The 27,556-nt window shown below is 41.2% G+C and overlaps 1 protein-coding gene across 4 annotated transcripts in view; it reads right to left on the bottom strand.

Moving 5' to 3' along the window:
• Positions 1 to 27,556, bottom strand: part of ALG14 (ALG14 UDP-N-acetylglucosaminyltransferase subunit) — a 120,479-nt gene that overhangs the window by 11,969 nt on the left and 80,954 nt on the right. Inside the window, exon 4 of one of the 4 annotated variants that reach the window (XM_032303147.1) lies at positions 12,749 to 13,170. The exons of 2 other annotated variants lie outside the window; for them this stretch is intronic. In XM_032303147.1, coding sequence (XP_032159038.1) covers positions 12,949 to 13,170 — 222 coding nt within the window. In that variant the 3' untranslated portion in view covers positions 12,749 to 12,948. Of the gene's footprint in view, positions 1 to 12,748; positions 13,171 to 20,012; positions 20,499 to 27,556 lie in introns of those variants that run through there. One more of the 4 variants, XM_032303146.1, reaches the window with a different exon arrangement.

Below are 27,556 nucleotides of genomic sequence, written 5' to 3'. Positions count from 1 at the left end.
TCACTCTAGCCAATGCTGGTATGAAGAATGTGCTTGCGGCTCACCAAAGACACGTGGCCATTTACCCTGTTGTTTTTAGGATAGAAATAAAAACCTATCCTGGCTCTTTATGAATCTCTCCAGGAATTCTCACTCATCTACAGAGAAAGGCAGTCTTCTAAGAAAACTGTTTTTTTTAAAAAAAGTCACAAACAGAAGGTTGTAGTAATAATTTTAAACATGGAGCAAATAAGGACAAAGTCAGAAAGAAAAAGAGATTCCACATGAGGGGTCAGGAGTGGCTTTATTAAGCCCATGACTTTAAAACATGTTGAGAGGCAGACAAGTCACTTGCCTCAACAGCATCAGCAGTGGAGCTTTTTCCAGCAAAGAAAGGCCTTTGGGAGGTGAGAGGTCATGAAGCCGGAGCCCTCATGAATGGGGTTAGTGCTCTTCTCAAAGAGACCCCAGGGAGCTTTCCTGCCCCTTCCTCCATGAGAAGTGATAGCAAAACTACGGCCATCTCTGAGCCAGAAAGTAGTTCATAGCAGAAGCTGGACCTGCCAGTGCCTTGATGTTGGATTCACCAGACTCCAGAAGCATGAGATATACATTTCTGTTGCTGAACAGTCACCCATTCGATGGCATGTCTATCACAGCAACTTGCACAGACTCAGAAAGAAGACATGGCCAAAATGCAACAGGAGCATAGATTCTAATACTATGTCGGTGGTCCTAGAGATATCACGCTTTGGGGAAGGGAAGACCAGGAGTGGGGAGATGATGCAGTCGGGGCAGAGGTGAAAAGCACAACATCTAGAATCAGACGGGTCTGGGTCTGAAACCTGGAGCTGCTGCCCAGCGGCCGTCTGACTTCAGGCAAGTCGCTGAAGTCTCTCCACTTCAGTATCCTCACTGAGGAAAGGAGTGGATAATAGTACCTCTGGTTCAGTGGATTGTGGAAGTTCAGTGTAGGGTAATTAGTGTTAAGGGGCACTGTGAGTACCCAGCAAAGCGTTGCCATAATAATGACCAGTGACTGTGAAGGAGACACTATGGATGGGGTTCAGGGAAGGCCACCTGATGTGTCACTCTGGCAAGTTGAGTATTTTGAATTAAAATTACTTGGGAAACAGTGAGTGTAAGCAACAGGGGGACTCTGACCCTCCCCTGTCCCCCTGAAAGCAAGAAATAAAGTCCCTTTGTGAAGGGTACCCTCCCAGCACCTGGAGGGTAGAGGCATCTTTGTCCTGTTAGTTCTTTATAAAGGTATTCTTTGTCTGAAATGTATAAAAGCTGCCTGGTTTGGTCCCCACTTTGGGTGTCATAACCTGGGGCCCATGTATGGATTAAATTAAATTAAATTTATTTTTTTTCCCACTAATCTTTTATTACGGGGTGTGCCTTAGTCATGAATCTAGAAGGGTAGAGGGAAATTTATTTTTTCCCCTACAGCGTTGGTGAGCCAGCCGGGAGGTTTCACTAGCTGGACAAGGCTTGCCCCGGGGCTGCTGCTACTAAGAGATCTTGAGAATTCTGACAAGCACTGGCAGAAGCTAGAATTCTTACTGGTCAGTCTCCTGGACTTCTGCCTGCAGAGTATGCTGGAAGTGAGAGAAGTGAGAGTTTTTTTTTTTTTTTTTTTTTTTTTTTTTTTTTAATTTAGACTGGCGAAGAAAATATATATGGAACTGTTTCTTTTTTTAAAAAATTATTTTTATTAACATATAATGTATTATTTGCCCCAGAGGTACAGGTCTGTGAATCATCAGTCTTACACAATTCACAGCACTCACCATAGCCCCCCCACCCCATGTCCATAACCCAACCACCTCTTCCTACCCCCCCACGCCCCAGCAACCCTCAGTTTGTTTTGTGAGATTATGAGTCTCTTATGGTTTGTTTCCCTCCCGATCCCGATCCCATCTTGTTTCATTTTTTCCTTCCCGACCCCCCACAATCTCCCACCCTGCCTCTCAAATTCCTATCAGGGAGATCATATGATAGTTGTCTTTCTTTGATTAACTTATTTCACTTAGCATAATACCCTCTAGTTCCATCCACGTCATTGCAAATGGCAAAATTTCATTTCTTTTGGTGGCTGCATAGTATTCCATTATATATACACACCACATCTTCTTTATCCATTCATCTGTTGATGGACATTTAGGCTCTTTCCATCGTTTGGCTATTGTGGACATTGCTGCTATAAACATTCGGGTACACGTGCCCCTTCGGATCACTACATTTGTACCTTTAGGGTAAATACCCAGTAGTGCAATTGCTGGGTCGTAGGGTAGCCCTATTTTCAAATTTTTGAGGAACCTCCATGCTGTTTTCCAGAGTGGCTACACCAGCTTGCATTCCCACCAACAGTGTAGGAGGGTTCCTATGGAACTATTTCTTTGTGTATAGTAACTCTGGTGAAGATTTGGTAACAAGTACTCTCATTTTCTAACAATCCTCTACCTCCCAGAGACCGTCATTGTTTTCTTTTGTCTCTGTCTTTTGCCTTGTCATAAAGGGAAAAACCACAGGTCTGATGGATTTTTCGTTTGTCTTCTTCTATGTCTTGAGGGTTTGGCTTTACGACCAGTAGGAATATTCCCTCTGACCCGCGCCATCTGGAAAGTGTACATACTGGTGTGCATCTGGTGGCCAGTTGAATACACTGGAATTCTGAGACACAAAGTCACAAGCAGCCAGCTCTGGAGAGTGCTAAGGGGTCCCAGTCCATAAGGGGTTTCTGTCAACTCAACCTTAATTGTCTTTTTCTGGAAAAGTTCTATTCCAGTAACACTTGCCCTTGTCACAGATTAGTTTTTCTGTGAGAGCTCTGGAGACACTGTTTTCACTAGATAATTCTTAATACCTGTACAACAAAGATCTTAGCTTTCCTAGGCTTACTCCGGGAGTGACCTTTCCGGATCTTGTGGGGACTGCATCTTTTGCACTCTCCTTCAGGGATACCTCTTGCATCCTGGTGAAGCCCAAAACAGGTTTGTTGGGTTTAGTGGCTATTGGGATGAATATATCCTACTGGTCAATGGCCAGTTAGTGGAACTTTTGAATTTGAAGAACTTCTGTATTTGAAAATTTTTTTAAGAGAGCATTGATCCTAAATTGTTTCATTAGTCCCCATGGAAAGACCAAATTAGAAAGTGGATGCTAAGAAGCAGAATGGCTAGCCCTGGGGACTCCTTTAACTAGATGAAAGAGCAGAAATTAAATTTAGAACAAAATTAAAGTCCACATTCCATGTAAGTTCCCCTTCTTGAAATTTGGCCATATGTCCTCAGCAAGGAAGCTAACTCCCCAAACTCCTCCACCTTCCCCAGAAAATCCCTTGAACACCAAGCTGCTTATTTTACCTTCCCTTTCCCTACTAGATATACAGAGAGCACTCAGCCTAATCTCTGTGCCCAGGGTCTGCAGGTTACTCGTATAAATGCTAGAAGGCAGGAAATAAATTCAGCGGAAGTGCCTGGGCTGGACAATAAGGCTCATTTTGCTGGGTTCTATAATCAGGCTCTGCAAACTTCAGGCCCTCCTATACAATATCCTCTGTGGGTATATTTGAGGCCCCCACCCAAAGAATTCATGTCCCCTGGACAGCAGAACATTGAAATCTTTTGATTTCTATCTTTGTTGGAAATTTTCTCCCTGATAGAAAAAGGCAAATTCTAAAACAGTACGGTTGAGTGGGCAAATTAACCTCTGAGTGTTTTCATGAAAAAGATTATGCAATTCTTTAAAGATAGTTTACGGGAAAGCAAATTTTAAAAAGGGGTCAAAATCAGTAATTCCTGGGTGGCCTGGCTGGCTCAGTCAGTGGAACATGTGACTCTCAATCTCAGGGTCGTGAGTCTGAGCCCCATGTTGGGTGTAGAGATTACTTTAAAATAAAATAAAATGGGGGCTCCTGGATTGCTCAGTGGGTTGGCGCCTCTGCCTTCGCTCAGGTCATGGTCCCAGGGTCCTGGGATGGAGCCCCACATCTGGATCTCTGCTCAGAGGGAGCCTGCTTCCCTCTCTCTCTCTGCCTGCCTCTCTGCCTGCTTGTGATCTCTGTCAAATAAATAAATAAAATGTTTTTTAAAAATTAAATAAAAAATAAAATAAGATATAAAATAAAATATTAAATTTCAAAAAGGAATTATTAATTTTTAAAACGTATTTATTTATTTATTTAAATAATCTCCACACCCATCGTGAGGCAGCACAGACTCATGACCCAGAGATAGTCACATGCTCCACTGACTGAGCCAGTCAGGTGCCCCAAGAATTACTGATTTACAACTTAACTCTTTCGAAAAACAAAAGCATAACTCTGAAAGTAACTCAAAAATCTATTTAGATACTTTCCTGTTAGCCTTCAGACATCTGTAGGTACTACAAAAATCAGGACAGTGGAAGTATAATTGTCCTACAGTGGAGAAGAAAAAAATTTAGATAGAAATTACCCTAGACTTTTTTATTTTTAAAAAATTTTTTTTAGACTTCTGATAATGGAGAAATACATCTAAATTCCTAGAAGAAAACTTGCATTCTTTCTCTGTGCCTTGAAGATGTAAATCTTATCATGTCTTTGAAATGTAAACACCTTAGAAGGTAACTAAAACTCACTGGAGACTGGCAGAAAGAAAAAAAAAAAAGGAAAAGAAAACTTAAAAATATAAATGGCTGGAAAGGCTCTCTTGCCCAAACTCTATATAGACTACAGCCTCGTTGAGATTCCTTCTCAAGGATGAATACAAATCTTAAAAGTCTTCTTCACAACTAGTAAAAAGCTTTAGTCATCTGAGTGGATAAACTTAACTTATTCCAACTGTTATTTATAAACTAGCGAGTTTGATACTGTTACACCTGTTTCATGGCTAAAATTTTAAAGTATAAGATAGCTGTGTTTGGCTATATGTTGGTCTGTGTGTGGGCATTCGAGATACGGTTACTTTTCTACCTCTGAATTGTATTGCTAAAACGAATTTGTAAAAGAGCTCTGTTTAGCTTAAAAATAAGCACTTTTGAATTAAGTATTTCTAAATCTCAGAAATGTAATAGACACTAATCCAGTTGTTTTTCAAGTTCACATTATCAAGGGTAATTTCTGGTAAATAAAAAGAAGCTTAAGTTTGGTAGTTTAATGGATACGGACGCGTATTATACTTTGAGGTATCAGTATTAAGTAGAATACTTTTATTTTACCTAGGTTTTCTAAAAGTCAAAAAAGCTCATGTTCTCTCTGTCACAAGAATTTATCAGCAAGAAGAATAACTTAAGGTGATGGCTAACTACTGCCTCATGAAATACGGAGGAATGTAAGCATAATTGTTAAGAACAAATGAACTGAATACATGTAAAATAGATGAGTCTTTAGGTGCACTTTTTGCAATGATTATTTTATGGTATGTTTGCTTAAATAGTTTTCCAAATCTCTTTGGTGACTTCTACCTTCTAAGTTAAATTAGATGATGGGAATTCACTGAATGTCTGGACCTTTTCCAAAAAAAATAAAATATGGAAACATTAATTGCTAAACAAGTCCAAGTTTACCTACTTTTGACCTCTTATTACAAAGGAATGCAGGGTATTTTGGTTGATTAGTAAACATGTCTTGTGCCACATTAAAAACCTCTGTTATAAGGAAATGTAGGTTTCTAGAAATTATGAAACATATTCATAAATTTGCCAACCTAAAGAATGCTGGCATAACATACTTCACAATTGCTTACTTCTTAGTTTTCACTAGAAATTAAGGCTTCTTAGGATTAAGAATTCTAATTAATATATGGAATTAAAGTTACCTGAAATACTAAGGGAAACAGCTCAGTATGGAAGGAACATAGGATATATGGTATTTTGTTTGTTTGTTTTGGTGAGAAAAGATATGGGGAATGGAGATGCAATTTTTTGTTGAGAGAAAAGAAAGTAGTTGTCCTTAAAGTAAAGCTGATTATTTCTGAGTGGGAAATCTGACAGAGGACAAAATAAAATGGACATAGAAAGTTGTGAGGTTTGTGAAAAAAAAGATTTGGGGAAAGGAATTTAATGTGTGATCAAACCAAATGAAACTGAATGGATTCGTTATAAGGGTTTTAAAAGAAAGCTTTAATATCAATAGTGTACTTACGTAACACTAGAACTTAGTTTTCTTTCAGGTATTAAAAGGACAGAATTTGCTTGGACTTTCAATTTGCTCCTGATAAGGAATTGTAAAAGTTTTCTCCTTACCTTTTAAGTAATCTGCCCAGAAAGAAAATATTTTGTGTTTTAATGTTCAGGTGTCTGATTACTTAAAACAACAACAAATGAGTCTTCTCTATTGAAAGAGCTCAGTTTTACTTACAACATCTTAACTTCTGGTATTTGCCTGAGACGTCTTTAATAGTCACCATGGTTAAATGGATAGCTAAGCATTGTTTCACGGTGACCTATGATACTAGCTGACCAAGTGTTTTAAAACCTCTTTGATATTTTTAACAAAATCTCCCCAAATCAGATTCTAGACAAAGTCTGTTTTACCTCAAACAAATTTTGGGCATTTCCAGAGGGTTTCTGGGACAAGTCAAAGGATTTGTTCTCTCTCCTAATAAAAAGAGAGATGTTAAACTAATCAGCCTTATTTGTTATTCTAAATTACATGGGAAACATTGCTAAATAAGCAGTGATAAACCTTTCTGGGCTGTGTTATATGGGTGAATGTTGTTAATACATGTTCAGAAATTATATAAAGTTCTAAGAATTCTGACATGTCCTACTATAATGTTATCAGTCATAATTCTAGTTATTATCTTAAAATGTTGCGTGGCATAAAATAACCAAATTTCCTCATCAATTGCATTATAATGAACTTTCATCAGATCTTTCACCATCGGCCTTATTAAGTCTTTTGTCATTTATAGATGGTTATTGTTTTATTCTGATATTTTGCAAATATATTTCATCTTCAGAGAGGTTCATGGAAAATCTGATGTGTACTCTGGAAAACAGGTTTCTGATAACTTTAAGATCATCAAACTCAACCAGTTAAGAATTTCCAGAACTAATGAAAAAACTGGATCTAAGGTACAAGAATTAATTAAGTGGGACTGCATGAACGGAGGAGGATAACCATAATTTTTTATGACTTTGTTTGAAACATTGCTGATGTCAAAAATGTTTTGTTCTTCCAGATTTAAGGAAAACATTTCCTCTTTTCTTTTAAGCTAACTATGCCTTGTAGCAATTTGGTAAAATATACGTTTGTGAACAAATAGGGCACATGTATCTTTTTCTCCCCATTTCATCCCCCTAGAACTTGGAAACTCTCAGTGAGTATTCTTATATTTTCATGGCAATAGAGCTATTTATACGGGTTTGATAAGAATTTGTTCTCCTTATAATAGGACGCTGGAAGCATTGGTTATTGCCAAGACACTGATTGGAATGCCATGTTTGAGAGAGACATGTATAGACTCTATGATATGATCAGACAGCTTTAAAGAATTAAGGTTGGGTTTATGGAGTCAATAGAGTCTTTTGAGAAAATTGGCCTGGCACTTTTTACAGTGTTCCCGGCAGTCCTAGGTGAGTAAGGAAGGTATGATGAATTTACTTTAATGGAATCATAGAATCATCAAAAAAAAAAAAAAATAGAGGCAGAATTTCTTTAAAAACAGTAAGTATTCACCTCTTGTTTTTGTTTTATATGTAACACTACAACAATGATTAATAATTAAAATACTCCCTATCCCCTCTCTCACCCCCACCCCCGCAACCAGGCTGTCTGGCTAGATGCAAACAGAAGCTGAGACCAGGTAGGATTACTCTATGCAAGAAGGAACAGTCCTGGGAGACAGCAGGCATGTGATAAATATTTGTTAAATGAAAATAGACTTGGAACGGGGAGAAATCTTGGACAGTGTGGCTCCCCAAAAAGGGACGAAAAGATTTTTTTGTTTTCTTTTTGTTGTAAAGGGAGAAAGAAACAGAAAAGGAGAATTTGGGCAGCTGGTGAGGGAAGAGGGAATTTGGGAGGAAAAGGAAGTATTCAAAGGAAACGGTAAGAATGTTTTGTTTGCGATATGTGATTCAACCCTCCTCCCCCTCATGTTCAGTAGAAATGAACTCTGCCATTCAAAGCTTCTGGAAGAGTATTAGGGGGTTTTGGCAGGTGACGATGCAGGCAGCTGACCTCCAGGACAGGCGCTGAGCCTAAGAATCTCCATTACATTTGTATTGGATGTAGACGAACAGAGAGATCACAGGATTTGCCCACGGAACTAATTAATGGCAGATCCAAGACTAGAACTCAGATCTCCAGATTCCTATTTCACTGGCCTTCCCCTAAATGGGCATGGGGCTTAGTCGGCTGCCATACTTACTCAATATCATGTTAAATAAGTCAGAATGTGGCCAGGACAACACATTTCTGGCTGCCCACACATTGGGCCTGTGTTCACAGATGCTGCACTGGGACGGAATATCCCCAGATTCTAGCCTTGCCTCGACTATGTTACCATCTGGGCAGCCTTGGAAAAGCCACAGCCTCTTAAGGCTTTATTTTCACCATCTGAAAAATGGGAGCTAAGCTTCCTCCTTCTCAGTGCCTTTGCAGGATCAAGTGAGATGTTGTGAAAGCTGCATGTACAACAGGAAGTCTGAGACACAGGTTTAGTAAGTAGTTATTGCTATTATTGTCTATTACTCTCGCCAGCATGGAATTTCTATGGACATATCGTGGTTTCCTTCTTTCTACTCCCTGAGCCAGTGGTTCACAAGAATTCAGTCATTTAAAACAACAACAACAACAAAACTTTTCTTTCATTATGTTATTCCTAATCAAAACAGAATTTAAAAAAAAAATCACAGAATAAACTTCATATATAACTCCTTAACTCAGAGATTCTCATTTGAAACTTTTTATATATTTGTAGCCCTTTTAAAACTTTGCATCTATTTACATAGAGTTGAAAACTGTGCTCATAATATACACTTGTTTGCAGGATTTCAAAAACCTTATTTAATGTATTATTTTAAAGCATTTTTCTGTGCCGTTAAATATTCCTCAACAATATGATTTTTTAATGACTGCACACTAGTCTGCTGTCTGGACATACAACTTATTCAGTTTAGATGGTTTCTGATTTTTTTCTATTATGCATGGCACTTTGATAAAGCCCATTGTGTGTAGTTCTCTGTTCCTTGTCTATAAAGCAGCCATAACCCAAACTACTTCACGTGGCGTAGTGAGGGTCAGCAGAGGGAGTCCACATGGAAGACAAAGAATCAGACCCTGTGCCTAACAAGGACTCAACACTGTTAGCTACGATTATTATTACCGACTTCAGATATTTGTGGTTAGTACCCAAACTGAACTAGATCGAGTACCTGATATTAAGTCCCTCAAATTATGTGTTCTAAAAATACTCTAGGAATATTTTTATAGCTTTGTTGAGAAATTGGCTTTTTCAGATGACCTAGAGTTTGCTGGATGTTTTATGAAGAGTCCTCGAAAGGATGTTTGTTTAGATTTTATTTCTGGACCTCAGGATGTCCTTGAAGGGAAGGTGGGGGTCTTCGCATATTAGACGTCGTTTCCTGGTTTTAGATTTTAGAGGAAGTCAACAAAGACCGACTTATTTGATTGGCCACATGCTCGTTCTCCAGGGTTAAAATCTAGTTTGGTTACCTTCTTGATATTCCGTGGCTGCACCAGCAGCTGGGGGTCAGAAGTTCAGAACAAAAAGTGAAATCCTAGGATTAACTGTCATACTCTTGCATCAAATATTTTTCTGTTGAATCAACTTCCCATGGTCACTGTTTTTGGAGGAGGCTTTGCCACCACTGCTGTCTGCTACATTCTTGGTGGGCACTGATTAGGTGGGATACAGGAGACCGCCCCCCCCTTACCCCGGGGGAGGGGGCCCACGGCTTTTCAGGACCATCTCTGTGTCTCCTGAGAGGCGCCGGGGGTGGTGGAGTCTGCGGTTTTGCTGGGTGGCAGCATGAAAGGGAAGAGCGTGGAATCGCAAGGAGAGCAACCCGAGCCCTGGCTCGGCCACTCACCAGCTGTGCGACTGGGGGCAAATTACTCTAGCTTCTGTGTCTCGGTTTTAGGCTCTGTAAAATAGACTCATTAATAATGATGATGATGATGATGATGATGATGATGGTGATGCATACCTCATTAGGTGCCCCCACCCCCCACCATTTGTAGGACCTCAGCCAGGTCCCCATCTCCCTTCTCTTTGGACTTGGTCCTATCTCGCCATGAGGAGCTTTGGGCAGAGCGTCCACACCCCAACCTCCAGGTCCTGATCCTTTCACACTCCTGCCCTCTCACCCCAGACTGGCCAGTCAGCCAGCCATGGGAGGGCGTACCTGGGGAAGAGACCCACGCAAGCCACAGGAGGAGGCCTGGACCACTGAGGCAGGTGAGGCTATGGTCCTAGGCAGCCAGAGCTTGGTCTAGAAAGGGAGTGTGGGCTCCAAGTGGTCATATCATCTAGACCCTATGAGGAGGGAAGTGGCAAATGGAGGGGTCTCTGGAGTGGGGGGCCTCTGTTGCCTGGATCTAAGGATTAATTGGGTCAGTGCCTGTCCCATGGTCAGTGCAGCACCCGGCATGAATGAAGGAAGATATGGTTGGAAGAGAACTCAAGCATGATCTCGTTCAAGTCCTTTATGTTACGTGCTGAGGAGACACAAAAAGAGTAAAATTAACCACTGTTAAGCCCTTAACATCCAGCTGCCTTTCTTCTCTCTGCTCCACAATGCATTCTCTTCAGCAACCTGAAGACGTGAGATCACAACCAGCTTTAATATTCAAGGTCCACAGAGGTGACTTGTGCTGTGGTGATTTCTGAAAAGGGCCAGGGAGTGTGTCCTTGGAGAAAGGGGCACCCTCAGCGGTAGTCTACGCTCCTAGGCCTCCTAGGAACGGCTCGTCTTGTTGATGTTGGAACACCTCAAATATTTACGGAACGATGAGAAGCATATGGATAAAGAAGAAGGTGACATTTTGTACTTGATAGCAGGGGACTGAAAGGCCCCAGAGTGAATATTTGAAGTCGGAAAAACCTATTCTGGTTCAGGAATCAGACTTACAGGCTGACTCCTTTCTTTTCATGAGTTAAATATGAAAGAAAAGTAAATTTGAAATTTCTTGTTCTCATTCTAAAACCTGGTTTGTTTTCTTTTATCCATAATAATATAGTATTTGACCTTTTAGCATCTGAAGATTTCTCACTCTCACTAAAAAATGATTTTCTATTTTTAAAACTTTTAAAGGTGGGTGCCTGGGTGGCTCAGTGGGTTAAGCCTCTGCCTTTGGCTCAGGTCATGATCCCAGGGTCCTGGGATCGAGTCCTGCATCGGGCTCTCTGCTTAGCGGGGAGCCTGCTTCCCTCTCTCTCTCTGCCTGCCTCTCTGCCTACTTGTGATTGCTCTTTGTATGTCAAATAAATAAACAAATAAAATCTTAAAAAAAAAATCCACACAAACTTTTAAAGGTTTATTTATTTAAGTAATCTAGGCACCCAACATGGGCCTTGAACTCATAATCCCAAGATCAACAGTTTCACACTCTTCTGAGTCAGCCAGGCACCCTTAAACTTTTAGTTATGGGAATGCTCATATAGGCAGGAAAGTAGAGGCAACAATGTGATCAGTCTGGTGTCTGAGGCCCCCTGCCCTCACTGTCCCCAGCTTCTGCCCTGTTTCATCCATAAACTCCCCTGCCAATGGGTTTTGAATCAAACCTCAGACATTCTATCATTTCATCCATAAATAACTTGTTTTCTCTATGATTTTGGTGAACATTAAAGCTCTCTATCTGACCACTTCAGATTCAGCTTGTTCTGCTGGGGGTCGATGGACTGAGGCTTGGGCCCTTCCGGGGCCCTTGCACGATTCCATGTCCAGAGCAGTTGGGGATAATGAGCTTGAAAATGGAACTTCAGGAGGAACTGAATAAGCGAACATTTTGGATACTTTTATTCTTTGCCAAATTTCTGCCAACTCTGTATATGGTATTACCGTAAAGGTCTTGTTTTCTTCTGGCCCCCCTCACCTTCTTTCTAAGAATGAAACTTCTCTGCCCTTTTCTGTGAGAGAGAAGCCGGTCATTCCAAACTCCTTCATCCCTTGTGCTGCTGTTTGGCTTTCCTGTCATTTTGTTCCTGCACGAGTCTTGGTTTTTGTATTTTGGGCTTTGGCAATTCCCCTGGGGGAGCCCAGGGATGGGAAGGGTGGCCTCTCATTGAAAGATTAATGCACTTCAATCAGGGGAGTTCAACCAAGAACTTAAAGTTCTCTGTGGAGTCCCTGAATTTTAAATCACAATCCTAAAAAGACTGGGAGTGGAAAAAAAAAAAAAAAAAAAAAAAAAAGGAATTCCAAGTTAGAAAACAAAGATTTCACATTTCCCTGCCAGAAACACTGTTCTGATTTTTGGTTGAATGGCTTGGCTATTAATTAAGTTTTTGTGCTTAGCAGCTATCTCGTTTTCTACATTCTTGCTGTTAATCGTCATGTATGGGACACATGACTTCTGTTTCAATGCTAAAGTTTATTAGAGTGGAAAAAAAAGTTATTCAGGAAAGGAAAAGAGATTAGGAACCAAGTCCAACCAGTTGCTTATTCATCTGCATATGGTTAAAAGATTTAAAAGAATCCATTGGTTTCTGTTTCACTGCTACATACAGGCTAAGAAGCAAGGAGGAAAAAAAAAAAAAAGCCTTTTCCTATCCATGGTATAGAAATACGTTTTCTTCCTTTTGCCTTGAGGCGAGAAATCGTTTCCTCTCCTAATATTAAGCCAAGGTAACCAAACTTTGGAGAGACTGGCTCCTTCTGAAAGGTTATTGTTCCAATTACCTATTGCTTTGTAACAAATTCCCTCAGAACTTAGTGGCAGAAAACAGGAGCCTTTTCATCTTGTTCATGGACTCTGTGGGTCAGAAATTCACAGGGTACAGTGTCTGAGCCTCAGCCTGGAGAACTAAAAAGGCAGGGAGTGATGAGAATGACGGGGCTGGAATCATCTGGAGACTTCTCTCCTCGCATGTCTAGCACCCTTGATCGAGATGACTCAAAGTCTGTACTCGAATGTGTTGGGGAACCAGAACAACCACACATTGTCTCTGCATGTGGCTTGGATTTCTCGAAGACGGTGGCTGCATACTGAGAGGATATCCCAAGGCGGAGCGTCTAGAGGGCAAACATTTCAAGAGACCAAGTCAGAACATCACTTCACACTCTTGCAGCATTCTAATGGTCTGACAAGACACTCAGGCCAGTTTAGTTAGATTCAGAGGGAGAGCCACCTGTCAATAGCTCTTGACGAAGAAGTCAAGGTCCTACTGCAGAAGGCACGTGGATGGCCAACTGTGGACGATACAAGGGACTCTGTTGTCTAGGCTCTTTGCTGGTGTGAGGCCATGTTTTGAGGTGTCTCTAGTGAGGAGCTCCTTGAAAGAGTTATTTTGTGCTGAGACCATCTTCTTCCTCCAGGCCCTCTCCGTAGGCTATTTCATCCAGTTCTTACTCAGCTCTTCCCTAAAGCCATGCTTTGTGTCTGGCACCTTCAGTCTTTGTTTCGTCTTTGGCCGTGGGCAGAGGTGGAATCACAATAAACAAGCACATTCCCTGTAGCAGCTTCCTGGAGGCTGTGCCTAGCCTTCAGTTTGGTCTTTTTCCATCTGTATATACACCCACAAATAGACACGGATAGACTCCTTTACTACTGAGGATGGAGAAATCATTTTTTTTTTTTTTGAGAAAGAATTCACATTCCTTAAAATTCACCCATTTAAAGTGTACATACAATTCAGTCATTTTTGGTACAGAGTTCTACAACCACAATCACGATCTAATCCCAGAACACTTTCATCACCCAGAAAAGAAATCCTATCCCCCTTAGGAATCACCTCTATTGCCCCTTCCACAGCCTCTGGCAATAGTAACTCTACTTTCTGTCTATGGATTTGACTATTCTGGACATTTCATATAAAGGGAATCATTCAATATGTGGTCTTTAGTGACTGGCTTCTTTCACTGACCATGTTTCCAAGGTTCATTTATCCATGTTGTATCATGTCATGTACTTCATTCCTTTCTGGGACCAAGTCATGTCCCATTGTATGGTTATACCACATTTCGTTAATCCAGTCATTGCTCAGTGGACCTCTGGGTTGTTTCTACTTTTTGTCTATTATGTAATGCCGGTATGAACACTCATGTACAAGTTTTTGTAAAAACATGTGCTTTCAATTCTCTGGAGTGTATAACTAGGAGCGGAATTGCTGGGCCATATGGTAATTCTATGTTTAACTTTTTTTAAGGAGCTGAGAAACTGTTTTCCACAGCTGCTGAAGCAGCCTGTGTCCCCGCCAGCAATGTATGAGGGTTTTAATTTCTCCTCATCCTTGGCAACCCTTGTTATTTTCTGCTTTCAAGACAACTTTTTACTATAGTTATCCTAGAGGGTGGGAAATGGTCGCTGCATTTAGTTTAAGGACACCTTTCTTCAGGCAACTTACATACCATGGAAGTCATGTTGGTCACCTGGAGACACAAAGTTACTCAGGGCTTATTATGTGTCAGGTTCTGTGCTAAAGGGGGTATGTGTGCCATCTTAGTTTGGTGCCCACAACTCTGTAAGGAGGGACCATCATTATGCCTATTCGACAGGTAAACAAACCAAGCACAGAAGAACTTGCTGGAAAAGTGATGTAGTTTGGAAGACATGCATTTCCTGTATTAAAAAAAATTACAAAACTTGAATCCTAAGGCAGTTTATAGTCCAAGTGGAAGGTTTGAAAAACATCCCCCCCCCCCAAACAAAACACCTCTGGCAGATTGTAGTTGGCAGAATTCTCGATGGCCATCAATATTCCACCCTGTCCCATCCACACCTTTATAATCCCCATATATTGGTGGGGCCTGTCAATACCATGGGCTATAACTCCCCTGATTATGTTACATTAATATGGCAAAAGGGATTTTGCAGATGGATAGTCCCTCATCAATTGATTTTGAGTTAATTAAAAGGCAGATTATCCTATGTGTGCCTGACCCAGTCACATCCATCCTTTAAAAGAGACAAACAGCAGTAGAGACTCTCATTGGCCTTTAAGGAACAGGTCGGCATGAGTCCTACAACTACAAGGAACTAAAGTCTGCCAGCAGTGACCTGAAGAAGCTTAGAAGAAGGTCCAGAGTTCCGGATCTGAACCAAGCTGCGGCTGTCTTCTTGAATAGAGCCTTGTGAGACCCTGAGCAGAGAAGCAGGTATCTCCGGACTGGATTTCTAACCTACAGAACAGTGGGAGAACAGGTGTTGTCTGAAGCCTCTGATTCATGGCTATTTGTTACATAGCAATAGAAAACTAGTACATAGATCATTGACTGACTAAAGGCTGATGGAGATGAAGTTATTGATGTGCCATTATGTAGGGGAGCAGTTCTCCAAATGTAGCCCAGCGGCCCCTGGGGTGTTCTCAAGACCTTTTCAGGGGCCCATGAGATCAAAGCTACTTCTATAATAATGTAAAGGTGTCACTTTCCTTTTTCCTGCTCATTCTCTCGGGATCTTACAGTTTTCTAGATGCTTCATGATGTGTGAGGATGTCATTGCTCTGATAGTTAATGATATGTGTCCTGTGTATTCTCTTATTTCAGATGTTTCCCTGTCTTAATTTCTAATACGGTAAATAGCGATGAAGGTAGTCACCATAAACAAAAGTTGGTTGGGTCTTCGATAATTCTCAAGACTATAATGAGGTCCTGAGACCAGAAAGTTTGAGAACATTGGTCTAGATGAGCTGTAACTAAGTAGGCCTAGACAAAGTCTGAAGGTGTGAGAATTTATATGGTTAGTCAGTGCCCGTGTTTGGACCAGAACTGTGGCAGCTGTGACCAAGAATGGACCAAGAACATGAAAGTATGAGGTATAGTACCCGATGTAACATGAACGTAAAGAAATAATTATCAGAAGCATTCATTTCTTCCCTCTACAGGTATTTCTAAGAAGAAGGTACTGCGGTATGAATGTCTGTAGCTCAGCGCTGACCTTAGGTGTGGGTGGCTATGTCACCGAGGTGTTTAGAGAAGAAGCTGAAACAAGGCTGTGAGAGATGGGGAAGTTTGTGGCGGAGGTGAAATGGAAGTTGGGAGAGGAAGTGGAAGGAGGAGGACAAATATTCAAGCTTATCCTTCAGACTGCCGCTAAAACATCCTTCTCAGAGAGGTCTTGCCTGGTATCTCTCTCTAGAGTACCCAGTACCTTCTTGTCCTTCACAGCGCCCTGTTCACCTCCTTCCTAGCACTTTTTTTTTTTTAAACCTAACCTAGCTGTTTTTGTTTGTTTGTTTTTAGAGATTTTATTTATTTATTTGACAGAGCGAAATCACAAGTAGATGGAGAGGCAGGCAGAGAGAGAGAGAGAGAGGGAAGCAGGCTCCCCGCCGAGCAGAGAGCCCAATGTGGGACTCGATCCCAAGACCCTGAGATCATGACCTGAGCTGAAGGCAGTGGCTTAACCCACTGAGCCACCCAGGCGCCCCCCTAACCTAGCTGTTAAGGTAAGTCTGGCTGGAGCTAGAGTGCCTTGGTTCAATTCTTGGCTCTGCCACTTTCTAATTATAAAATCTTGGATAAGGTACTTAATCTTTCTATGCCTCAGTTCCTCAACAAATGTGCTAATAAAACAAGCTTAGGTTGTGATCATGGGACTGAAGAGGAAAGGGTGGGTGTGAACTAGTTCAAAGGCAGAACCAATAGGTGAATTCAGATGACAAGGAGAGATGAGGATGGAAAGACAAGGGAAAAATCTGGGGATATTAAAAAAAAGGGGAGGGGAACCAATTATATATGGATTAAGGAAGAGAGTACAAAACAACAATTATTCCAAAGTTGTTGCTTGAGAGAGATGACAGAGGCTAGCATCAGTTGACTACTATGGAAGGGAAAAGGGGAGCTATGTCAAATCCATGTTTAAACTGAGTTGGCAGCAAGAACGTAAGTGTAGATCATTTGTTTTTAGAGCACTAGAGTGGTGGGCTGAATGGAAGAAAGTTTCAGGGCAGACAAGGAAATCCGGGTGTCTGCTCACTGCTGGACAGTTGGAATCATGGGAAAGAAACTCCACATGGCTCCACTGTATGGAGTGAGCTGTATGGAGAAGGACAATCTTCTTTAACCCTCATGATGATGTTCTTCCTATGGATAAAAGAGGCTTAAGACATTGCTGTCAAACTCCTTTTGGTGAGATGGGACTTTGCAGAAGAAATAAAGCACTGATTAAAAAAAAAAAAAAGAAATAAAGCACTGATTCAATCTAAGGAACCGTACAGTAAGGGGGTAGTACATTTCTCAGTTTGAATCTCACTTTGGAAAGCCAACGAATACATTTCAAGTTGCTTTTATATGGGAAAGCTAGGGTCATCTCCTTTCTACCAAGGACTTGCTATTCAGCCTAAAACCATACAGCATTCCTCTTGTTGACATGGTTTCATAGCACTCTAAGTTCCTGGCTAAAGCTTCCCGTGATGACTTTTGGATGTTCTATTTGAAATAGTTAGACTTTCAGCTGAGCAAGCTGCTGAAACCCTTTAGGACAACTGAACTGTAGATAAAAATCTTCCAGGGAAGTAGGTGTGGGCAGGATGTGTGGTTTCCTTGTCTCCCATTTAAAGACTGATGCAATTAATTTTTCGTGAACAGTCTCTTCCAGTAAGAGGTGCATTCCAGACGGTTTCCAGAGCAATCAGAAAGGACAAGCTAACTGCTTAGCTACTACTGATCTTCAGTTTGAGTTGAGACTGCAGCATGATGTTTTCCAAGCTGCACCCCTTTGCTAGTGTGACCTTGAGGACCTGAATTAGCCATAACAACAACACACAGCCGGGCGGGAGCTTGTTTACCAAATAATCCAGAACCGGCAAACCTCACTCTGAATGTGTGCACGGCAGTCAGAATCCAGGAAGATAGTCCTAAATTTTTAGGGATATAACACACACGAGACTTTTTTCCTCTGACATTCCAGGCTAACCACTGCTTAAGTTAAGGCTCTACAGAACATCTGGGACATACATTTCTGGAAAAAATAATGGCATCTTTTCTAACAACTCTCTATGGCCTAAGCACTGCGCACTCCGGCCTGACAGGAGCCCCCGCAGCAGGATTACCTGTTGGGGTCCGGGGAGTGGCACTGGCACAGACAGGCATGAACAAAACAGAACACAGTCCAATTTCATACATCAACTATTTACCTAAAGCCGCTTAGGAACAAAGTGCAGAGCAGAGCAAAATGCAAAGGGGAAGAAAGGTACATGCTGTTACCTCTTAAAAAAAAAAAATCACTTTCTCTCTAGAGAAGTAGAGAAATGTCTACTACATTCCAGGCCTTTCCATCAATGGAAGCAGAGGCAGCACCTAACCTTTGACGATTAAAGTCAAATCACACAACGAACTACCTCCTGGCTGCCCCACAGCCACTGAACCAGACAGCAAAATAGTTTCCCTGTTCTGAGAGTTTTCTCAACTGAAGACCTAGGAAAATGTCCTAGTGACAGATGTGCTTACTTTATCCAGAGAAGATCTGCCCAAAGAGCAATAAAAGCTAGATCAGCCTCCACACGTTGACTGTACAATCTCTCGGGCAGTCATGCATTTTCACGACACTCCCTCTCTTCATTTATTTCTTACCATCTAGTAGATGTACATCATACTTCTGAAACAGATTTAAGAGGAGAAAATAAAAACCTCAAATGCTACAAGAGGTCTTCTCCCTGTTAAAGAAGAGAGCTTAGAAGGAGGGGACAGAATTCCCATTTGTTTAGGAGCTGCCGGCCCGCACTCCGTGTTGTATTTTTGTCGGTAATCGACAGCGTAGCACAGATTCTCAAGCACAGATTCTTTTGTTGGTCTCAAGGACCAACAAAATAATTTGTGGGGATCGGTGCAAAATAAAATGCGGGTCCCTTGTTCCACGTCTCTTAAGAAATCTGAGAGTGACAGCGGAGCATGAAAGCAAGCACAGGGCCCCTCTGAGCGTGGGTCCCTATGTGATGATGGCACAGGCCACAGGCCCCTGAAATGGGCTTCACTCACCAGCCAGGCTGCCGGGGCTGGAATCTTGGTTTTGCCATTTACTGGTCATGTGATCTTAGACAAATCATCTGTAACAGGGGGATAATAACTGTAACTGAGTTGTTATTAGGATTCTGCGAGTTAATATTTGAAAAGTGATTAGAAGAATTCCTGGCATATAGCACACCCTCAAATAAATGTTTAGTACCAATATATTCTACCGAGCCTAAACATCTCAAAATGCCCGGGATGACGACAGCCTCACCATTGTGAATTTACTAAAGCATTAAAAAAAAAAAAAAAAAAAAAGTTTTGAGTGTTTGGATTCCTGAGCCACAGAATTACATTTTTAGTACTATGACAGTTGTCACCTTTTAATTTATTTTAACGATTCAACAAGAGATTTCAAGCAGTCTTCTGGATTGAGAGCAACGACTCACAAAGCAAAACTGAAGACAAAAAAAGATCCTGGTTTATGCTCATGGCTCTGGAAGCCTGTGGAGTGCAACTTGTCATGAAGCCCATGTAATATGACTGCTTCCTTTATGCTCAAAGGATTCACTGGGGACTTCACTACTTCCATACAGGAAACAGAGCCTCCTGTATCTGAACAAAAACTAAGAAATATCTTTCTTTTCTTTTTACAATGCAGAATATTGTAAAAAAAAAAAAAAAAAAAAAGCTGCAGAACAGGAAATGTTGCTAATCATACTAATACTGTATTTAGCTGTAGGAAAAATATTACTAAAACAAGTCAGAAGATAACTTGCAGGTAGTGATAAAAAAAGAAATTTGGTGCACAGAGGCATAAATACTTAATGGTTAATGTTTGTTTTATTTTTAATTTTTTAAAAATATTTTATTTATTTGAGAGAGAAAGAGAACACACACGTGGGGGGGGGAGGGGCAGAAAGAGAATCTCAAGCTGACTCCATGCTGAGTGGGGAACCTGACATGGGGCTCGATTTCACGACCCTGAGATCATGACCTGAATCTAATGCTTAACCAACTGAGCCACCCAGGTGCCCCTTAATGTTTGTAATTATAAGAGCACCGTCAGTCTCCTAACTGGATTATTTACACATTTTTTACTCTTCACTACCAATAATTCTCAGGACCCGCAGAAGCCTTCACAATAAACATGTAGTTTTTTCTACTCCAGTTATAATAAATATGGTTGGCTGCAAAATTCTAGAGAAGTAAGCTGTCATTTGTCAAACAATTCGCCCGAGGTACACAGACTTGGGATACTTTTCCTTAAGAGCCGGCCACTGAACAATGAAGTAATCGGAGAGGTGAAACAGAATCTTTCCGGACAGGGATAAGTGTTCTACTCGGCAGATGCTTTCAACATAGACAATGATCACTTTCTTTATTCCTAGTATCCCAAGGAGAAGGGCAGATATGCAGATAGGAACACATGTTCCTGGTCCATTACACAACACCTTAAAAAAAAAAAAAAATTGAAGGTCAAATTAACATAACACCAATCTGAATGAGGCATTTAAAATGAAAAACAGTCACATCTTAGAGGAGATTTTTTTATTATTCTAACCCTTGAATTATTCTGTGTCAAGATCTAGTATGAAGCAAACACATGCACTCAGGAGCCAGGCAGGGCTGTGTTGCTGGCTCTCCTGCTTAACCAACTGTGTGGCTTGGGGCAAATAGCTTAACTTCTCTGGGCCTGAGTGGTGTGCCCCGTGCTACCAGAGGTGTCTAGCACAGCCAGACCTAGTGCTCAGCCAGTGTTCATTGGACCTGTGTGTGCTGCTCTTCTCCAGATGTTTTGTGGATCTTGAATGTCACACAAAAACACAGAAGACAGATAAAGTCAGCTGTGAGTCATTGTTTTCTCATGTATCAACTTGTTCTTACTGATTTTCTAAAATCATCCTTCTAACAGCTGGAGCACTGACATGTAAGATATAGGAGAAAAAATGTCTTTAAATGACTATGTGGAGTATCTTTGTGGGATAGAGAATCATTTTAGGAGTTCAATTCAACAAATGGGATATTTGAGAGAAGGTTACGAAATGAATGAGATATTTTCCTCCAGAAAATTTAATCTGTGCTTGTGGTCCAGAGTTTAATGCTTTTGAATTCTGCTAATTTTTGTAGAAAGCCGCTGGTTAAAAACAATTTAGCTGGCAAAAACAACAAAAGAAATAAAAATTTGACTCCTAGAGCAACTGAAAAGAATTTTAGAAGTCTTTTAAGAAAATGAGAGGAAACCTATTTCACGGAATTGTTGGTAAGGTAATTTATTATTACTTTCAGAGAAAAAAGTATTTGCACAAACATCTTAATCATATGCTCATACAGACAGACTGAATTAGTAAAACCTACCAAAGCATTTTTTTTAAAGTAGACTCCATACCTAGCGTGGAACCTGACCTGGGGCTTGAACTCATGACCCTGAGATGAAGACCTGTGCTGAGATCAAGAGTCAGATGCCTAAGCAACTGAGATACTGAGGTGCCCCAATAAAGCATTTTTTTATACCACAAATGATAAAACAGGAGAGTTGTGGTTGTCTATGTATGCCTGTTGGACATTATCTACCACATCACATGGTGTTCCCAGAATGAAGTCCGCAAAACTTATCAGATATCAAGAAATCTTAGAGTTGAAAGGGTCCCCAGACACACTGCCCCACCATCTTGGCATTTCAGATTCTCCCAGATGGACAAACTGCCAGGGCTGTAAGACACCTCCAGGGCTCTTAAGGGTTTGATACAAGTTATATTACCTAGGCTCCACCCTTCCTGAAGGCATGACCACCTGGCACACCATTCACAGAGCTTTGGGAAGAGAGAAGGTAGCCTGCTTCAGGTGAGAACCAATCTTCTTTGTGCCATCCTTAAAGTGTCTACCTACAATTTAACTTCCTGTTTTTATGAAGAATTTTTGTTCAGTTTTCCTTGAATCACCAGCTATTAAGCTGCTTTTTAGACTAGTCTTCTTTAATCCCTACTGAGTTGCCCCTAGAACCTTTCTTCACAGACCCTCAAGGCAGAGAACTAGAAAGAAAATGGAACTGAGAGTCAGGAACAGGGTTCAGTCAGCTTGGGCAACAACAGTAAAGAGAGTCACCACCTCGGCTCTCACCACCACTCTTTATCAACAACTCATGGTGGCCAGGAACGGTCCTAAACATTTCACAGGCATAATTTCAATTACTCCTCACAGCAATCATTTGAGGCAAGTTTTATTGTCCCTTTTGTAGAAAAGGAAACTGAAGTACAGAGAGATTGGGCAAGTTGGCTTATCACACGTTTAGGAGTGGAGGAGTTCTTTTTTTTTTTTAATTATTTTTTTAAAAAAGATTTATTTATTTGAGAGAGAGAGGGGAGACAGAGAGCACAGTGGGGAGAGGTAGAGGGAGAGAGCAGAGAATCCAGAGCAGATGCCCTGCTGAGCATGGAACCTGATGCGGGGCTCCATCTCACGACCCTGTGATCAGGACCTGAGCAGAAATCATGAATCAGATGCTTAACCGACCGAGCCAGCCAGGTGCCCCAGGAGTGGAGGAGTTCTAGTGCTTCAGTCACTTTTTCTCTTGTGACTCAGTTACCATACACCAGGGGAGACTGGACTGAATGACCTTCCCTGTCAGCTCCATGATTCTTTTTTTAATTCAACGATGTTAATTTGCCTCTAGTGTTGTCTTAGGCCTAAATTACAAGATTGTTCTGAATCCTTTCAGGGTTTAGAATTCCAAAAATCCTATTAATGCAAGGTTTCTCAATAGTGGCATTATTGACATTTTGGACAGGATAATTTTTCATTGTGGTGGCCTGTCCTGCACATTGTAGGATGTCTAATAGCATCCCTGGCCTCTACCCACAAGATTCCAGTAGTCAAGACAATTAAGAATGTCTGCAGGCATTGCCAAATGTCTGCAGTGGGGAGTCACTGCATTAATGTGTTCCCTAAACCCAGGATTATTTGTTGCTTTCTCAATCTTTTTCTCCATTGTACAGAATAAAAGAAAACCTACAGCTAAAAAATAACATAAAGATTACTTGTTGGGTCTTCAATGTCACAGAAATATTTTCATGTTTGTTGCTGTTAAAAAATGTACATATCCACATGTGTTCATCTCACTCTCTGTATACACAAACTGTGAACACCCTGATAGAAATGTCTGTATACAGGCAGGGAAATGATGGGGCATTGGTGGGAGATGTATAGCAACCTGCTATAGATCAGAAGCAGAAACTGAAGATAAAAGTCAAAGTTAAAGGTATTCATTTGTTTATCTCTGTCATATCTTTATTTTGAAGCACCTTACTATATTAAGTCCTAGATATGATAAAACTATAAATCAAGTATTTTTAAAAAAGGCAAATTAATCTCAAGGAAAATTTAGGATAAGGAAAGCTATTCTCATTAGCCACAGGTTTTAATTCCGAGTTTTATAGAAGCCTAGGCAAACGTATTTAAAGATTGTGGATTATGGAGTTTCCGCCATTTAATGAAGGAGATCAGAAAGTCTTATTCCAAGCACTGAACAAAACAGAAGTAAAAAAAGATGTTAAACAATGTTACACAATATAATGATTGACAATGTCTTTTAAATTTTATAATAAACACAGAAATAATCTTTATATTTTTATTTCTTAAATGGACATTATTGATCAATGTGGAGGGCCTTGCTTTTATTCTCTCTTCTCCTCACTACCTTGTAAGCTCCTTATTGGCAGGGTCGATGTCTTGGACTATTTATATTCTGTACCTGGAACAAAAAAGGCACTCACTGAATTTTTCTCAAAGGAAAGAGTGGGGTGTAAAGGAGGAGGAAATCCTTCTTTGTCTATTGTACATGGAGTCAAATGCTTTATTTGCTATATTGAACTCTGTCATATGCACTTATTATAAACATGATGACTGTTAACTGACAGTTTTTAAAAAACCATCTCCCCTAAAAAAAAGCCCTAAAACAAAACAAAAAAATCCCAAGCATCCCACATCCATTTGCCTTTTCTCCAGGGGAACCACTGTATCTGTCTCTCAACCTAAGTGCTGGGGTAGACTCCATACTCAACTCTAAGGAGAGGACCTATGACTCCAGTCTAAACAGACATGGCATCAAATTTCTCTGACAAAAGTCATTTGTTCAGGGAAGAGCACCTCACCCAGTTAGAAATCACAAGATATAGTGGGACATTTGTTGGGGTTGCTGAGAGAGCAGTGCTTTTTCTGCTATCCTGGGACCTAGAAGGGGGTAGGCCTGGCACCGTTAACATTTGTCTTGCTGCCATGAGAATGAAGCCATCACAAAGTAGAACAGAGTGGAGCTGAGACATGAAGACAGGCCAGGTCCCAAAGGTGGCATTTATGATCCATGAATCCAGCTGTGCCTGAAGGAAACCAGATCCATCCCTAGACTTGCCAGGTATGTGAGGGAATACATTCCGTTTTTGCTTTAGCAGTATGAATCAGGACTTCTGTCGGTAGTAATAAAAAGTGTACTAACTGACATAGCTCTTTATTTTGTCTAACTCCCTGACGAGCCTCTGACTATTTGCAGTGCCGGATGGTAGGTGTTCAATACGTGCCTGCAAGATGAAATAACACATCAATAAATAAACTTCTCTGATAGTAGAAAATCCAAGAGCTGTACTAAGACTAATACAACTTATAGCTTTGGAGAACAGAAGGAGGTCAGGGCTAATATAAATATGAATCACGAGGGTGGATGAGCCGGATCAAGGATCAATAGTTACAAGAGGATCGTTGTTCTGTAGATTTGGGTCATCACAGGTCAAGTCCCATTGGCTGAAACACAACATCAGCGTGTATGAAGAGATGCAGTTAACCTGGGTAGTCTGAACTCAGCTCCCATACACAGAAAATGGGCCAGGGCCTTTGGGGTCCTGGACTGGTTTGAAGATAAGAGACCATGAAGTTGAGAGTGAGTCAACAGGGAGCATGCGAAGGTGAGGCTGAAAGCCAGATGGAGAGTCTGATTCTGCTGACTCTAATTGCAGGGAATGGACAGAGAGGCAGAATCTAACTCCTGAGGTACCGCTGGTCTGAATGCCAGACTTTGAAACAGCCTCTTGCTGGTGGAGGCAGAGGTTGGAGAGAGCTCATGAACCGCAGGAACAGAGCTGCAAGGAAGGCTCTGTGGAGCTCCTAGGGTCATGGATAAAGCTGGAGAACTGGAGCCCACTGTCACAGCTGAGTAGGCTCAAACGGGATGTCTCCATGAAGGCCACAAGTTTCAAAAGCAATGCTTCTGTTTATAGGATATTGGCTCTACTTTCTAGACAGGTGAATGGGGAGATGTGAAGGGAGCAAACACCGAGGTGTAGGAACAATTCCAGAGACACAGGGAGAAAAACAGCTTGGATGTAAGGCTTAATGGGAAACAAAGTCAGACGAGGGGCTTAAGAATGTACGTTCTTATTTTAGAAAGATAAGAAAACCACAAGGTCATCTGACTTAGCCTGCCCAAACAGTGTGCCAAAGATAAGGAATCGATGTTTCTTGTAGTCATCAAAGCTACAAAGATAGAGATCCTTAGGTGTGGCCAAGAGAAGAGTAATGGAAACCTCTGATAAGGCTATTTCAGCAAATCTTTGGGCTAAAATACAGGGCAGGGGAAGAGTGAGCCCAGGAGGAGGGAAGCTCCAATAGGAGCTGGGTGAGGTAGCAGGCAAGAGCCGACGACTCTCTGTGAACAAGAAGAGCCCCGGGAACACACTGGTGGGGAGGGAGGAACTTACTGTACAGAAAAGAGTTGAGTTCTTTCAACACCAGGATCAAAGAGTTAGAATATGGGGTATTTAGTTTGAGTTTGGGTTGGGAAAAACTACTTTTTGAGGACATGACAAGGGATAAAAATGATGGCATCAGAAGTGTGCCCCTAGCCAATTTTCTTTTAAATACTTGAATAATTTTCAGCTCAGTGTGAAAACTACAAAAAGCATAAAGAAAAAGAGTAATCCTTCCAGTCGCATCAATCTGTTAACATTCTCTTTCAAAGAATGTCTTTATATAAACATTTATATATTTTACTATAAAATAGGATCGTATGTGCACACACATAATTGTGAGAGCTTGTATATAAACATTGTAAAGTTCTCTTAAGCTATAGTTTTGTGTGCTATACAAAGTTTTTTAAAAAAAAAATCCATGAATTTTAATGACTGTATATACTTAATCCTATGGATATCTCATAATTCAATGAACTTTTCCCTTATTGGTAGAAATTTAGACTAGTATTTTTTTTTTCCCTGTTCTAAATCATGTTGCTTAAACATCTTTGTATATAAATCTATGATTCTTAAGGTTTTAATTTTGGATTGCACTATGTTCCAGAGTTCTTGCTGAGGGAGAGGTCAGAAGAAACAGCTTCAAGGACTTAAGGAAGTTGTACAAAGTTTAATAAAACAACTGTCATGAATTGGGAATGGGCCAATGGGAATGGTTCTGCGCCTGCCTAAATTTGTTTGAGCAATTTCTCACTGAACTGTGGCAGCAAGCTGAGCCCACCTCTCAGAGCACAAGTGAGACTCCTTTCTGGGCCTGCTTTGTAGCTCGTGGACAGGCCAGTGACCTGGCCAGATGTTTCTGCCTAGATTGGACCAGGAGCTAGTGGTATGGAAAAGCAGCTCTGGAGGAGACACTTTTCTTGTGGCAAAGGTGCCATTGCAAGAGTCTCCTATCCAATTCCAGTCATGACAGTTGCCGTGTTCACTGTCCAGCAGTGGCGGCAGCACTGTCCTCCCAAACCAGCCCTACGGCCATGGAACTTTGGCCATGGTCCTAGCTGCTCAGTTCCCACCTGGTCCTTCCATGTTTTCTAATCCTACTGTATTAGCTTTCTCAGTAATCCTGAGAGCTCTTCTTTTAAGGTTCCGAACCCAATTCCAAAGTGTTTGTATGTGTGTGGGGGGGTGGTTTCCCTATACACAACACCAAGCAGTTTTCGGATACCAGCGGTCTAACTGAGAATTCAACTCAGTCTTGACATGCTCTATCCAGAGACAGTACCAGATTCCACAGGTTAAAGGTTCAGTCCTGCAAGACTGGCTCTCACCCCTTACTTCAGACACCAGTAAAAAGCCCCAGGCTGTTACCTGTGCTTCTGACGGACAGGCTACAGACTGGAAGTTAGAACAACCTCCTCCCTATGTTCTTTTAATTTGCTAGAGCCGCCTGCAGCACCAGGGAAACAATTATACTCACCATTTTTATTAAAGGATATGATAAAGATGTGAATAAACAGCCAGATGAAGAGATTCATAGAGTGAAGTATGGCATGCCACTCTCCACAATCTCCCAAATGTTCAGAAGTTCTCGGAACCCCAATCTTTGGGCTTTGATGAAGACCTCATTACATGGTCATGACTAAGTCATTGGCCACTGGCTGATTTAACCTCCAGTGCCCTCTTCCCTCCTCCGAGATGGGAGGGTGGGGGAAACTTGAAAATTCCAGCCCTCTAATCACCGGGTTGGTCCTCCTGGCAACCAGGACCCAAAAATCACC

The sequence above is a fragment of the Mustela erminea genome, chromosome 10 (genome assembly GCF_009829155.1).
Source record: "Mustela erminea isolate mMusErm1 chromosome 10, mMusErm1.Pri, whole genome shotgun sequence".
Lineage (NCBI taxonomy): Eukaryota > Metazoa > Chordata > Mammalia > Carnivora > Mustelidae > Mustela > Mustela erminea.
Note: the sequence above shows the minus strand (reverse complement) of the source record. Positions and strands in the feature narration are given on the sequence as shown.